General features: G+C 50.5%; 1 protein-coding gene across 1 annotated transcript in view; it reads right to left on the reverse strand.

The window, feature by feature from the left end:
- The window catches only part of WNT9B (Wnt family member 9B), a 61,223-nt gene extending 45,264 nt beyond the window's left edge, over positions 1 to 15,959 (reverse strand). The window contains exons 1-3 of the mRNA XM_065422836.1: positions 15,861 to 15,959; positions 14,440 to 14,617; positions 9,044 to 9,176 (exon numbers count right to left, since the gene is read on the reverse strand). Of these exons, the coding sequence (XP_065278908.1) occupies positions 9,044 to 9,176; positions 14,440 to 14,617; positions 15,861 to 15,959 (410 nt within the window). The remainder of the gene's footprint in view (positions 1 to 9,043; positions 9,177 to 14,439; positions 14,618 to 15,860) is intronic.
- Positions 15,960 to 16,511: the final 552 nt, after the last annotated feature.

Raw genomic sequence — 16,511 nt, forward strand, 5'->3', positions numbered from 1 at the left:
ATTAGCAATACAATTTCCCTTTGCAAAAATCTGTGCTGGTAGACCCTATCAGATTATGCTCTTCCAGATGTTTTACATGAATCAGCAAGCGGACACTATATGGGCAGGCTATATAGAACTGCTATTGCAGTAGTGTACCACTGATGCCACCCATCGGGCACAGAACCACATATGTCATAGGCCCCTCACTGCTCATGGAGATTCTTATTTAGCAAAGGCCCAAGCTTTTGCAGCAGGAAAATCTGAGTACTACCTTCAGGAAGTTCAATGCTATGTAGTGACCACCATGACTTTCCTAAATGGCTGTGGATATTCAACAATATAAACATAGAGGGGGGTGGGGGGAGAGTCTAACAATGGAATGGATAAAACAGAGTCTGTTTGGGTCAAAATCACTTTGAGGAAGAAAGCTACCAGAGGTTCCCCTGGGATAGTGCTTGGGGTGTGCTACAGACCTAGGATCTGATTTGGATATGGATAGAGACCTCTTTAATGTTTTTAATTAAATAAATACTACTGGGAATTGTGTGATGGGAGACTAATCTGCTAATATAGATTGGCAGACAAGTGCTACTAATAATGGTAGGGCCCAGATTTTCCGGGATGTGATAGCTGACAGATTTCTTTACCAAATATTTACCAAACCAACACAGGGTGATATGATTGTAGATTTGGTATTGGTGAGTAGTGAGGACCTCATAAAAGAACTGATTGTAGGGGACAACCTTGGTTCGAGTGATCATGAGCTAATTCAGTTTAAACTAAATGGAAGGATATATAGATATAGATATCCGTAATGAGGGTCCTTGATTTTAAAAGGGCAAACTCTAAAAACTTAAGGGAATTAGTTAGGGAAGTGGACTGGACTGAAGAACTCAAGGATCTGAATGTGGAGGAGGCTTGGAATTAAGTCAAAGTTGCAGAAACTGTCTGAAGCCTGCATCCCAAGCAAGAGGAAAAACTCATAAGGGAGGGTTGCAGACCAAGATGTATGAGCAAGCATCTCACACGGGTGATGGAGAAAGCAGAAAGCCTACAAGGAATGGAAGATGAGCAGGATCAACCTCTTGGAAAAGGAAGAGGAAAGCTACCTCTTGGAGGTCAGAAAGTGCAGTGAAAGTGAGAACTGCCAAAAGCCAAGCAGAGTTGGGCCTTGCAAAGGGAATTAAAACCAACAGTAAAATGTTCTTTAGCCATATAAATAAAAAGAAATCAAGGAAAGAAAACGTGGGGCGGCTAAACACTAAGATAATCTAGGCACGGCCCAACACCTCAACAAATACTTTGCTTCAGTTTTTAATAGAGGCAATGAGGAGCTTATGGATAGTAGCAGGGTGGCTAATGGAAATGAGGAGATGGATGTAGAAATTACCACATTGGAGGTGGAAGTTAAACTCAAACAGCTTCATGGGACTAAATGCAGGGGGTAGGGGTGGGGGCAGAGGCAAAATAATCTCCATTCCAAAGTATTAAGCAAATAGAAAGAACTAGGTAAGTTCATGGAGGATCGGTCTATCAATGACTATTAGCCAGGGTGGGTAGGGATGGATGTCCTTAGCCTCTGTTTGCCAGAAGCTGGGAATGGGCCACAGGGAATGGATCACTTGATTCCCTGTTCTCTTCATTTGCTCTGGGGCACCTGGCATTGGTCACTGTCAGAAGACAGGATACTGGGCTAGATGGACCTTTGGTCTGACCCAGTATGGCCGTTCTTATGTTCCTAACGGTTACATGACATTGCAAGCCCAATAGCAAGGATTTTTAATGAATCCATAAACTCAGGGGGCATACCCTATGACTGGAGAATTGCTAATATAGTACCTATTTTTAAGAAAGGGTGGGGGAGAAGTGATCAAGGTGATCAACTACAGTTAGTTTGACCTCAATTGTATGCAAGGTCTTGGAACAAATTTTGAAAGATAAAGTAGTTAAGGACAGAGATAAATGGTAATTGGGATAAAATACAACATGGTTTTACAAAAGGTAAATAGATCAGGTTGGTCTCGTGCACTTTTTTTGAGAAGGTAACTGGTTTTTTAGACAGAGGAAATGCAGTAGCTCTAATCTACCTGGATTTCAGTAAGGCATTTGATACAGTTCCACATAGGAAATTATGAGCTAAATTGGAAAAGATGGGGATTAATATGAGAATTGAAAGGTGGCTAAGGAACCAGTTAAAAGGGGAGACTACAGTGGGTCATACTGAAAGGTGAACTGTCAGGCTGGAGGGAGATTACTAGTGGATTCTCTGGGATTGGTCATGGGACCAATCTTATTCAACATTTTTATTAATGACCTTGGCACAAAAAGTGGGAATGTGCTAATAAAATTTGCAGATGACAAAGTTGGGAGGTATTGTCAATAGGGAGGAGGACTGGAATATCATACAAAATCTGAACAGCCTTGTAAACTGGAGTAATGGAAATGGGATGAAATGTAATAGTGCAAAGTCATGCACTTAGAGACTAACAAGAATTTTTACTACAAGCTGGGGACTTATTAGTTGGAAGCAACCTAGGAGGAGAAAGACCTGGGTGCATTGGCTGATCACAGGATGACTATGAGCTGCCAGTGTGATGTGGCCATGAAATAGGCGAATGCAATCCTAGGATGCATCAGGTAAGGTATTTCCAGGAGAGATCAGAAAGTATTAGTAACCGGATACAAGGCACTGAAGAGACCTCATCTGGAACACTGTGTGCAGTTCTGGTCTCCCATGCTCAAGAAAGAGGAATTCAAACTGGAACAGGTGCAGAGAAGGGCTACTAGGTGGTGAGCAGAGGAATGGAAAACCCACCTTATGATCCAAGACTTAAAGAACTTGGCTTGTTTAGCCTAACCAAAAGAAGGCTGAGGGGAGCTGAATGCTCTCCATAAATGATGATTTAGTTGGTGTTGGTCCTGCTTTGAGCAGGAGGTTGGACTAGATGACCTCCTGAGGTCTCTTCCAACCTTAATATTCTATGATTCTAAATACATCAGAGGGATAAATACCAGGGAGGCAAAACACGAAGGTTACTAACCATTAGAGGAGTGAAGTTCTGGAACAACCTTCTAAGTGGAGTAGTGGGGGCAAAAAATCTAACCGGCTTCAAGACTGAGTTTGGTAAGTTTATGGAGGGGATGGTGTGATGAGACTGCCTACAATGTAATGTAGCTGATCCTCAGGTGCTAGTAGCAAATATCTCCAATGGCCAGAGATGGGACACTCAATGGGGAGGGATCTGAGTTACTACAGAGAATTCTTTCCCAGGTGTCTGGCTGGTGGGTCTTGCCAAAATGGTCAGGATCTAACTAATCGCCATATTTGGGGTCAGGAAGGAATTTCCCCCCAGGTCAGATTGGCAGAGACCCTGGGGGTGTTTCACCTTCCTTGGCAGCATGGGACATGGGTCACTTGCAGGTTTAAACAAGTGTAAATGGTGGATTCTCTGTAACTTGAAGTCATGATTTGAGGACTTCAGTAACTCAGCCAGAGGTTAAGGGTCTATTACAGGAGTGGGTGGGTGAGGTTCTGTGGCCTAAGATGTACAGGAGGGCAGACTAGATGATCATGATAGTCCCTTCTGGCCTTAAAAATCTAAGGAAGGCAAAGCTTGAAAGGGGACTGCTATTCTCACTCACCCCCACCACCACCCCAAGACCTACCTCCTCCAGTGTGCTATGTAGGTAACAAACATTCCCAAGTCCCCGTGTGCTGCAAGGCAAACAAGACCCCACAAAACCTTAGGCCAGCTTGGGCTAGGTGACAGCCTTCATCATGTGACTCATCCAGACATTTCCAACAGGAAAGACAAGCACACACCAAGTTAAGGGCCAAATTCTGCTCCCATTGAAATAAGTCCCATTGTTTTCAGTGGGAACAGGACTGGAGCTTTGCCATACAAGAGGTCCAACATCTTCAGAGGCCACCGAGTGAGAAGGACCACAGAGAGTGAAACTCCAGGGTACCTCAGTGCTCCCTGCCTAGGTCAGGATTTTAATCTTGGGAGAGGTTACAGAGAAGCGCTGAAGCAGCTCCTGATGCATACGTGAGGGGCAAGATAGACAAACTGGCCAATAGTCTGCATTTGCAGTGGCCCATTCACTGCAGAATTACTGGATGCCGAGAGGCACTGGAAATTTTGATTGTCAAGATGAATGCGGAGGCTAAAAAGGCCAATTGCTCCTTGCACAGTAGTGATTGTAGCCCGCATCTGAATAATGCATGGCATGGAGAAAAGAGACCCCACATGCTTTCAACTACTCCTATTTGTGAGTTAGTCAGGCTCAGAGTTTGCCCAGGTCTGGAACAAGCCAGACAAAAAGGGGAAGCTTTCAGAAAACTGCAGAGTCACCCCAAAAACATTAAGTGGGGAGTGAGAGGGCAGAGGCCCAGGGGCCCGTGCTGCAGGACATTCTGGAGCGCCAGGTGCAATTCCCACATTTCAGGAGATTGTGAAGTGTTTCAAAGCAGCAATTCCAGTCAGTGTTTCTCTGGAATTCCACAGCAGAGTAACTTGCCACTGGCAAATTATATTGAATTACCAACACAGAGCACACACAAGGCCCCAAATACCTGCCTGTACTTCCAGAGAGTGACAGATCTACAAACATACCCACCCCACTGCTCTCCTCCTCATTATCACTCCCCCATTCCCTTCCTCCAGATCCTCCTCCTTCCCCTCAAAGCCCCCCCATGTGCAAACTGCTTCCTAAGCACCCACTCACCACTTTCCCCAGCCCCCTTTTGCAATCCTCCGCCCCTCAATCTCTGACCACGCACAGACCATTACACCTCCCTACCCATTCTCTGATCTATGCCCCCCCCGTACTCCCCATCAGTTCAATCTGTACTCTCCTGCTCCGGCCACTCGTTGCCACAATTCTGCTCCCTCCCAAAGTCAAGCCTCAGTACCCTGCCCCCACTTCAACAGAATTCCAAACCACTCCCTCCCTATGGGGACATGGCGTCAGTTCAGTTCTCACCCCTCTCTCTCCCCTTCCAAAAGGAACTGAGACCCCACCCCCACATCCAATTATCAACCCATCCATCATCTCCGAGCCCCTCCTCCAAAACAGCTGGGTTAGGGCTCCTTCCCCTGTCCACTGCCTGGAGAGCAAGTCCTGGCTCAAGTGGGCCCTTCAGATCCTCCCTGCCACCGCCCTCTTAGCCCTGGAGGGAGTTCAGCGTCCTAGTACCTCCTGCCCCTAGTGCTGTTGAGTGTGTGCCAAAGGGGGGAGCTGGGTGTCTGAGAGCCCTCACCAGCCAGGACCGGAAGAGCTATACCTCGGCACCAGCATCCCACCCATGCAGCAGTCATGGGAGAAGGGGTCTCGGGGGCACAGCGTAGAAGGGAAGGAGCAGTGGCTGAAGGGAGGAGGGTAGGGGAAGGGAAGAAGCGCCTGAGGAGGGCAGCTGTCGCAGAGGAAGGGGGTGTGGATGCAAGGGCAAGGAGAGGGCTGTAAAGTGCATGCTGCACATATTGGGGGAAACAGGGGTGCTGCTGGAGGAACTAATGGCCACAGTGTGGTCAGGGGGTAGCGTTCAGGCTTCGGGAAAGTGGGGGCAGCTGAGCAAAAGTCATGTTCCCACAGATGCCCCGCACCCGTTTCTGATTGCCACATATTTTGTGCCCCACAGCTCATTCTCTTTTCCTACAAACTCTAGGAAATTAAATGCAAAAACTAGCACTAATGTATAATTAAGGTTGCAAGATCAGGTATTTAATGAGTCAGGAAATTCCAACATGCAATAGGAGTGTTCGCTTAGCCACACTGCATATGCACTCCTCTTTCCTTTGTTAAATGCAAGTCTGAGTTTATTATTCTCCGGCCCCAGTCCTGCAAACTGCTCCACACAAGTAGACCCAACCCGCATGATTTTCAAAGAGCGCCTGGCCACCCTAATACTAGTAGACAATCATCAGCTTTCCCTAGTCTCTTAGTCATTTTTGTGCTTGTCTGAAGAACACCTTCCATCACTCGGATATTGACAGAGCCAGAACCAGACATGGCATTAGAGGTGCAGTCATCTCAACACTAGAGAGCTCCTCCAAGTATTTGTCTACACATAAGCGCTACAGCGGCGCAGCTGTAGCAGTGTTAGTGAGGATGCTCCTGCACCGCCAGGCGAGCTTCTCCCTTCAGCGTAGCGAATCCACCTCGGAGAGAGGTGGGAGCTAGGTTGATGGGAGACGCTCGCCTGCCAACGCAGCGCTGGCTCCACCGGGGGTTAGGTCGGTAGAACTGCATCGCGTGAGGTGTGGTGAGTGACGTAGTTACACCAATGTAAGTTTGTAGTGTAGACCTGGCCTAACACGGCTTTCAGACTGGAGGCTTCTGGGTATGCAGTCCAAAGCAACAAGGGCCCTTTTCAATGAAGTGTCACTGTGCAAACGCCTCATTTGCTGTTCATCAGGTCTCTCTCCGCATTATCCTTTTCCAAGCCCCCAATTCAACAAATCATTTAAGCACGGATGTAGTCCTAATTTTAAGTGTCAGTACTCCACCCCCCATGGCCCCCTCACAGAGCATTTCTGTTTAAAATGGCATCCTCCATGAGGCATGACCTCGCACATACAGTGCGTGAGGTCAAAAGTGCAGGAACGAATTTCCCACCCTGCTACCACACTGCTTAAGTCCATCCCTATTCAGCAAAACACTGAAACCGATAGTTAAAGACCCCCCCCCCACCCATTAAATAGCCACCTTGCAGATTAGATTGCATCTGTCACAGCTGAATCTCATTTTAACATTTCCTGCCTATACCACTAAAATATTACAGTTCCCTAATGAACCATTTCCCCAACCAGCACCCGGAAATATCATCCCATTCTTATGAATTATTGCTTTCTTCAACTGCCCAAAACAATGCAGTTGTTACTTAGGTTTCAAGTTATTTATTTTTATTCTTTTTAAAGTTCTCTTTTCAATTAAATACTGAAAGTTAAGGAGCAAGAACTCTCGCACAGCACGTGCCACTGCAAAAAAAAGCTTATGCCTCAAGGACAAAATGTAACAAAGCAGGAAAATTCCAGCCTGAAACTCTGAAACACACGGAACAGAGAGAATGGCTAATATCAGCCCCTGATTTTTCATTTCAGGGAAATACAAGGCAGGTTAGAAAGGCATTCCACTAACCAAAGAATCATTGTTAAGAGATCAGGGATCATTCATGTTGCTTAAACAATTGAATCCACCTAGAGTAATATTCAATATTTGTTTTGTGTTAAGGAAATAGGAGAATATTTAATTTTGCTTTGTATAATTGGCAATACATATTTCCTGTAACTAGAAATCCAAGCAGCAGCTACCACTTCCTAGCTCTGTACAAGGCATGTGCGTAGATGTGTTTTCAATCTCCAAGTGCTAGTATATATGGGATATTCCCTTTGTTGACAATAAAGGAGCAAAGTGAAACAATCATGTAGATCACATCTTTAAACAGAAATATAAAAACTTAAAAATCCACCTGATTTAAGGAATCCTTTAAACTCTTCAAAGAAAGAATTGTAGCCAAATCAGTGTTTTAAGTGTTAAATGAGAACCACATCTTCAGCTGGTGCAAGTCAGAGTAGCTCCATTGACTTCAATAGAATTACCCTGACTTCACCAGCTGAGGATCTGGTTCAGGATTTTATGGACAGTTATCGCAGTGTTCAAAGGTATTCATCTTCCTGCATCTCTCAAACATTTATAATGCAACCACATGCACTAAGAGCACTACGTACTGTAAGACAATAGACATGTCTACATTGGAATCTCCTACCCACACATAAAAGATTTTGCAAAGATTTCTGCACATAAGTAACTAGATACAATGTAAACAGCCCTACTGAAGTCAATAGGACTGCTCAGTCAGAGGTAATAGGCATAGGTTTTTGCAGGATCAAGGCCATAGAAAGAAATATCTTATTGACCAAGTAATTTGTAAAGGGTTTTCCCAGAACCAAGCAGAGCAAATTAAAAAAAATAATCCACTTTTTTCTATTGGAGAAACTCTGTTTTTCCAGCACCTTCCAAAACGAACATAGGCATCTTTAAAAATCAACATGTAAAAAAGTCTTTATTTGTGTGTGTGGGGGGGGGGGGGGGGGGAGGATTCGGGATGCTCAGTTCAGGGACTGACATACACATACAGCTCTGATATTGTCCCGGATAGCGCGACTTGGGCTGAGACAGCCATTCCCTTTGCATTTCCTCGTCTCCCATCTCCAAAGCCAGCCGCCCGCTATGGTCACCCCTACTCAGACTAGACAAACCTCCATGGATGTCACCCGCCAGCAAAGTCAGAGGTCAAGGGCATCCGGATTCCCTCCACTTTCTCTCCGCGGCCTTAGTTAAGAGCCTGACACTGCTTTGGGGACACTTTGTCCATCCCGGCAGAGGAGAGGTCTGAGCTGCTGCCTTTTGGATTTCAACAGCGACAATGATTCAGACCCCTTTTAAACACCCAGCTCTGAACAAGGGATTTCACAAGAAAAACCACAACATACAACAATTTTCCTTTTACTCTCTCCTTTGCCCCAGGCAACAGCCTTTGCCTTCCCCACTGAGACAAATTCCTCCCCACCCCGCCAACAGCCTCCCCATCCCCAAGGAAAGAGAGAGAGAAGAGACCCAGACCCCTTGAACGCCTGTTCCTGGATTTAACCCCACCACCAAGGAACTGTCACCGCTTCGCACCGCAGGAGCGTTTCCCACAGCGACAGACACCAGCCGAGCCCAGGAAGTATCACTGAACAGCTCAGCGGGGGGCACTGGGGGCTGCCCGGTGCTCGGCGCTGACCAGACACAGGCGGCCAGGCTCCGCTCAGGGAGCTGACAAGCCGGGGGAAGGGGCACCCCAGAGCCCCGCCAGCTGCCTCCCCCCCAAGCCCAGCCCAGCAGCGGCTCGGCTACTGTTAGCCCAGCCGGGAACTCTCTGGAGCCCCGGGCTGCGCGGCGGTGCCACCTACCCGCCGGAGCCCCGCGGAGCGCACCCACCCCGGCCCGTCCCACCCAGGGAGCCAGCCCCCACCGCGGGCGCAAGGAGCGGGACGGGACCGCGGGCAGGGCTGACCCGAAGTAGGCGGCGGAGACGGGCAGCAGCCAGAAGCACAGGGCGGCCAGCAGGGTCCGGGAGCGCATGGTGCCGGCCGGGCGCTGCTCTTCATGGCGCTGCGCAGCCGGCGGCTGGGGGGGCTCCCGCGGCTCTTTAAACCGGCGGGGCGGGGCGGGAGCCGGGTGTTCCCGGGGGCGGCTGCTCACCTGCCGCCCGCGCCCCGCCCCGCCCGGGCAGGTCCCGCCTGGGAGCGCCGGGACATGCCCCGCTCGCTGGCCCCGGCCCGTCGGGGCTCCCTGTAGCTGGGCGCCTAGTGCAGCCCCGAGCCGGGGGAGCAGCGGGCGCTAGCCGGCTCCTCTGGGGTAGCCTCCGCCTGTTCACGGGGGCCAAGCTCCATGGGTCCCTTGCTCTGCTGCTAGAGGGTCAGGGGGTCCCGGGAGAGGGGCTCCCCGCAGCCCCGCTTGGGGAAAGGCTCCGACAGCCCCAGCCTGCCTCCCTCGCGGGGCAGAGAGGGAGCCTCTGCCCTTTATCTGGCAAGCGGGGAGCTTCTAGCAAGCCAGAGAAGACCGTGGGATGAGCAGAAAGAGCCAGCAACAGTCCCTGGCCCACCAAGGCCTGGTCTAGACCTACAACTTAGGTCAGCCTAGTTCCCTGGCTCAGGGCTGTGACCAGTTCCCACCCCGGTGAGGCCATTCAGCTGACCTAGGCCCCAGCCTAGCCACCTCTCTGTGCGTGGAAGAACGTTTCCATCAACTTAGATCCTGCCTCCAGAGGGGGTGGATTAAGGACAGCAAGGGGAAACCCTCTCCTAGCAAGTAGCTACACTACAGCCCCAGAGCTGTGCCCCTGTAATTTCTGTAGTGTAGACATACCTGCCGCATGGGCCTCCTAGCCCCCTTCCCGCCTCATGCACCCTGCTCCCTTATTCTGGAAACTCTAACCAGGCAGTGGCTGCCATAACCAGCATCCTCCCCCCGTCTCTGCCCAGCCACACAACCCACCCCAAAGACCATCAGAGCGCTGCTGACCTCTGTGATGTGCAGAACTGCAACTGTTCCATTCAGCAGGCCCTGTCATCAGCTTTTGATCCTTCCATTCCTTTAGTGTTTATGGCGTGCCCACGGGGCACTCAGCACTGTATGAACAGGAGGGAGAGGAAGGTTGTATGCTAAGGCACTGGCTGGGCAATCTGGGCTTTATTCCCATCTCTGCCACTGACTCCCTGTGTGACCTTGGGCAATCGCTTCATCTCTCCGGGACTGCCTCTGCTTCCCCATCTGTAAAATGGGGATAATAATAGTGCCTTATCTGGCATAGGATGTTGTAAAACTATTTAATGTGTGTGAGGCATTCAGGGGACTGGATCATGGAAGAAGCCTATAAATAAAAACTGAGAGGACGGTGTCACAGTTCAGGGCACCTGTACGTGTATTCCCCCTTTATGGCCCAGCAAGGGCACCCACTCTAGGCTCCTGGTTCCTCAGCCATCACCTCTCTTGGGTGGAGACCCACATCTCTCTTCCTCCTGACTGGGATATTTCCAGGCTGCACAGTCCCCTGACTATAGTGTGATATCTCCAGCAAGCCAGACTGCCTAAGCCGGCCTGCTTAGCTTCTCTCCTCAGAGACGGTACAGTCAGGGCCGCCGAGAGCTGGTTCGGGCCCCGGTGAAAAAATTTTTGGGGGCCCACCAGCAAGGGTGGACCGGCTAAACAGGGCCGACGAGAGGGCGGGGAAGCCGGGCCCTGGTAAGGGGGGGGGGAGCCAAGGAAGCCGGGCCCTGGGCCCCCTTCCGGACCGCCGGACCTCGATAATTTGTACTGGCTTCCCCCCCCCTCTCTCGTCGGCCCTGGGTACAGTTTCCTAACTGCACAGCTGTTTCTAAGCAAGCACGTTTGTTCTGTAGGTAAAAGCATTACAGGAAACCATTAAAAACAACAAAAGAACCTTTGTACATGCTAAAAAGCTTACTAGAGATCACCCCCAACTCCAGTAAGGGCTCTGGTTGGTGATTAGTCTTCCAAGGGGTTCTTCCTGTGGTCACAAGTTCATCAAAGCTGAATGTTGAATGGGAACTCAATGGGCCAAAGGCCTGCCAACCTTTCCCTAAGGATTGCCCCTCCTCCGTTTACTGGATCAGAAAGCAGGCCCCAAGTCAGTATAAACTCAGGCTATTTAACCAGAAGTCCTTTCTTTGTCTGTTGGTTCCTGGAAAACCCAGTTTGAACCAGTAGGTGTGAGCCCTTTTCCAGGCGGTGAGAGCTCTCTGGAGTTGATAGGACCAGAGTGGATTGTCTTAACAACCGCCCACTGTTCTTCATTCCTGGAGGGCTGCGGTTCCCCCTCCTCCATGGGGTTCCGTACAACCCCTCAAGAGTACAGAAACACTTGCTTTTCTCAGACAACGGACTCCTAAAATACTTACACTGAATTCAACAAGGTTTGTCCAGGAGGTTGCAGAATATTGTCATGTCTGTTACAGAAGGCACGGGGCCTGCTCATTTACCATCTAATCTATAAACGTGCAGGAATTAAGGAAGAAACAGGCGAGGAGGCAGCTATATACTTGACATTTGTACAGTCCGTCAGCACAGTCACAATGTGAGTAATATTTACATACAACAGCGCTGAAATGCAGCTACCGCGGAGCCCAGCAGGCCCATTATGGGACTAAGAACACTTCCAAAAGTACCTTGTAGTGATGGGTGCAGCAGCACCACTGGCTGCTGGCTTTCTGTACCAGCAACCGTATAGAGGAAGATCTCAGACCAAGGTAAAACCAGGTAAGGAGAAGTACGGCGTGTCCATAGGCACTGACTCCGTGCACGCTCCGGGGCTGGAGCACCCATGAGGAAAAAATGGGTGCTGAGCACCCACCGGCAGCGCCCCCTATCAGCCCCTGCTCCCTCCCCCCATGCATCCCACCTGCCGGTGGGCCCCGCCGATCAGCTCCTCCCCCTCCTTCCCCGCGCCTCCCATCCGTCGTGATCAGCTGTTTCGCGGCGTGCAGGAGGCTCTGGGGGGGAGGGGGCAGGAGCAAGGATTCAGCATGTTTGGGGGAGGGGGTGGGAAGAAGCAGGGTGGGGACTTGGGGGAAGGGGTGGAGTGGAGGCAGGGCCTGGGGCAGAGTCGGGGTTGAGCACACACCCCCCCCCAGCACATTGGAAAGTCTGCGCCTGTGGATGTGTCCATGATCATACAAACATACCTTCTTGGGGAGTCAATGCACATACACCCCCTGAGCACGCTTAGACTCACTCGTGTACACCCACACACATTCACACCCTGAAAGGGACACACACACACTAGTGCAGATATACAAAGTCACACTTATACGCACTCATAGGCAAGCACACAGATACACACATTCATGCAGCCACACCTGTGTAGAGAGACACATTTACACACACACACACACACACACACACACACACACACACACACACGTGTCACCAAATACAGAAACCTTAGGGCCAAATTTCCAGCAGCACTCAGCTCTCGGCAGCTCCCACAGCGACCAGTTTTTAACAGAGCTCAACACCCAGTGTCCTGAGCTTTTTGGAAAAGCTTACCCCTAATGTCACAGTACACAAGCAGAGAGCTGTATACACCACACACACACACACACGCACACAGGGGCACGCTCACACATAGGCATATGCAAAGGCAAGCGCACACGTGCCCGCGCACACACACGTGTATAAAAAAAATCTACCAATCAATAAACAAGAAGCGGCCACTCTGTCGAGGTGATGTGTGTACTGTTCTGTTTCCCATACACGTCTCTATCTGCTTGTGCCTCTGATACAGGTTGCTTTGCAAACATCGAGAGCAAACACTCGGACAAGCTATTAAACTGCAGCCCTTCATCATAATGTTTAAGGAAGGCACAAAGGCAATAGTGCCGAGGCAAATCTGTAATCTTCACAAACCCTGCCGTGGCGCCTTCGAACGGCGGGATGAGGGAGGCTGGAAATACTTACGCCTTGTTTACCTGCATGCTGCTCCCCCCAGCGCTAGGCTCCTGCTTGGTACTCGGCCTTGGTCCCTGGCGACAGGACCCCTCTGGCCATGCCCCTTGGGGATGGAGGTTCCAGACCGGCTTTATCCTTCAGAACCTGCCCTTAGTGATCATGATTATTTCATTGTATTATTCGAGTGCCTAGAAGTCCTCGTCATGGACCATGGAGGCCTCTTCTCTGGGGGGAGGTCTGCATGAAATCACCCGGGCAGCAGTAATCTAATACAAACCAGGTTTATTAAGAGCAGAGAGAAAGGCAGTTAAAGCCAAAGACAAGGTTTGCTTAGCAGGTCTAGTGGCAGTAATTGTGGTTTGAAATACTGATATGATGGTAGCACCCAGAGGCTCCATCAGGGCCGGTGCAAGGAAGTTTCGTGCCCTAGGCGAAACTTCCACCTTGCGCCCCCTCCCCCAGCCCTGCGGCAGCTCCCCGCCCCCCCTCCACCCTGAGGCCCCCCCCCCGTGGTAGCTCCCCACCCGCCCTGAGGCACCCCCCCCCCCCCCCGCGGCAGCTCCCCACTCTCCCGGCCCGGGGAGCCGTGCGGCAGCTCCCTACCCCAGCTGTTTGGCGCCGCAAGCCTGGGAGGAGAGGAGAATTAGAGCGGGGGCGGCGTGCTCGGGGAGGAAGTGGAGCAGAGGTGAGCTGGGGTGGGGAGCTGCCGCATGGCTCCCCGGGCCGGAGGGGTGGGGAGCTGCCGCGGGTGGGAAATTGGAGGCACCGCTTTTTGGCACCCTAGGCAACCGCCTAGTTCGCCTTAATGGTAGCACCAGCCCTGGGCTCCATTCAGAATGCACCCCATTGTGCCTGGTGCTGTACAAACACAGAAAAGAGACACTCCTTGCCTGGCAGGGGGAACAGTCTGAAGTCACAAGGAGATGGCTACAACCTACAAGCAAATGCCCTGGGGAAGAATTGGCCAGCTTGGTTATTTCCACATCTAGAGCCCTGCAATCTGTGGATATCCGCTTTGTATCCGCAGCCCATGTTTGCAGGTGGCGGATCGGATGCAGCTACAAACTTTGTAGCCGTGCCGGGCTCTATCCATGTATATTCTGTTAAGTGGGGTTATAGCTGGTGAGGAAGGGCACAGAGAAAGAAAAAAACAGGAGAGAACAATAGTCAAGCTTGTCACCAGCCTCGCCATGCCCGGGAGGCTGGTTCTGTGCTGGGCATGGCGAGGGATTTCTCTGGCTGCATGTTGAGGGTTTCAACTTTTGAAAAAATCCCATGTTTCTAACTCCTACTCCTCTTGGGGAGGGGCAGGGCCATTTTCCAATTGCTGTTGGCCTGCATGGACCCAGCAATGACCCTCTGCACTATGGAACCAATACAGAGGCTGATTGGACAGTATTTCAGGACTCAACGCTGGATTAATTCAGATATGGCCTTCACCTGCCCCATCCTTGAGCAGATAAGGTGTCAGCGACAGCAGCTCCTCCAGCAGCAGGACGGTCTTCAGTGGCGGAGGAAATGGGCCAAGGGCAATGAAGAAAAGGAGGACACCACCCAATTGGCACAGGAGCAGCTTCACGCAGTGCAGTGCCGACGTGGGAAGGGCTGTTCTGCAGACCTGGGGGAGCAGCAGCGGAAGAGAATTTCAGGTTGGGGAGAGATTCCCAAACTAGCTTGGGGCAGTTGATTGGAACTCACGTACCTAGCGTTTGCCCCCCAGTCCGGGTGCAGAATTCATAGGCAGAGGGGTATTAGGCTCCAAGGGGTGGCTGATCACCATGGCAGGCTCAGAGACATAAATGCTGGGTGGCCTGGAGAGACACAATGCTAGGGTCTGTCAGAACTCAGCTCAGTTTACATTAATGGAGTAAAGACAGTTGTCTGCATGACATTGCTCTGGTTATCCTGTGAGACCTGGCTTATCCTCGGCTTCCCTGGTTAATGAAGCCATTCACAGGCCGCTTGGATGGAAGGAAGGAACTGTAGCTGCAGAGTGGTAGTGGAGTGTGCATTTGGCCATTTGACAGGCAGGTGGCACTTCTTGTGGACTAGGTTGGAAGCAGCAGGAGAAACCGTTCTGACTGTTAAAGCAGCATGTTGTGTTCTGCTCAGTATTTGGGAGCATAAGGGAGAGATGGGTGGGAGGATGAAGTGCCATCTCAGACTAAATCAGCAGTTTGAGCAGCTGCCGTGGCGACCCATAGAAAACAGAAACAGCCAAGGCAATATTATCAGGGGTGCCTGGAAAGGTACCTGCGGGCAGATTGTGAGCAGTGCAGTATTGAGCATGGGGGTGGGAGGTTGCCTATATACTTCTGTAAAACCCATAGATTCTTTCAGTTTTATTTTAAGGGTTTTTTGCATTAAATGAAGCATGAGCCATTATGCTTGAATTTTAAATGGTTTTTCATTATAAACCAACAATCAATTCGGTAGCAAACCAAACATAAAGTTTTACTTGGACCAATAATAACACAACAGTGTTTTAATACTGGCGAAATGCATTTTTAAATAATCTGTTACATAACAACTGGAACGAATCCTTGAAGTAAAACAGCATTGAAGCCAAACTGAAAGTGTAACAGTGCAGAGCAGAAGAAAGTTGGCGGGGAGGTCTTAAACTCACACCTCTGATCAGGCTTCTGGGGTTGAGTGACTCAGCTCACATTTATCCAGGGTGCTGGAGAGTTCAGAAGAGCGGGGCTAACAGGTGTACCCAACGGTTGGCTCTGGGAGTGGAATGGCCTCTGGGCACATGGCTGCAGTGGCACAGAAGGGTGGAGTTGCTGGCGTTCCCAGAAACCTGCACTGTCTGGGGGCTGAAGAACATGGCAGGTGCCTGGTGTACAGCCCTGACGTGCCTGCAGCAGCCTGCAATGAAGCTGAGAATGCTGGCTTAGGATTCTCTCCATGAGTTGCTTTTGCATCTTCCTGTCTTTTTTCATGTTCTCTTTGGCCATGGCGATGTCTTCCCGGGCAACTGCCACAGTCTCCTTGGAGAGTCCATTTCCTTTCCCTCTGGATCCGCAAATATTACCTCCACTCTCAGCTAGTTTGGTTTTCCTGTGGGACTCTGTAATGAGCTGCACAAACGTCTCATTGAGAGTTCTCCATTTTTACCCTCTCCGTGGGTGAGCTGCTCCGCAGTTGATAAAGGCCCTGTCCTTGAGGCCGTTGCAAGCGCCATGGCTGGGGGAGTCTGAAAAAAACAGTCAGTTACTGTTCATGTTCCAGACAGACCATGGTAGTATTTGTTTATATGCATCTGTGCCTTTACCTCCCTGAGATTCTTACCAGCCTTGGGGGAAACGCAGAGCTAGTAAGTGGTGGGTGTGTGTGGAGAGGGTGCTGGATGGTGAAGCACTGGAATGGGTTCCCTAGGGAGGTGGTGGAATCTTCTTCCTTAGAGGTTTTTAAAGTCAGGCTTGACAAAGCCCTGGCTGGGATGATTTAGTTGGGGATTGGCCCTGCTTTGAGCAGGGGGTTGGACTAGATGACATCCTGAGGTCCCT

Source organism: Emys orbicularis, chromosome 25 (assembly GCF_028017835.1).
Source record: "Emys orbicularis isolate rEmyOrb1 chromosome 25, rEmyOrb1.hap1, whole genome shotgun sequence".
Taxonomy (NCBI): Eukaryota; Metazoa; Chordata; order Testudines; family Emydidae; genus Emys; species Emys orbicularis.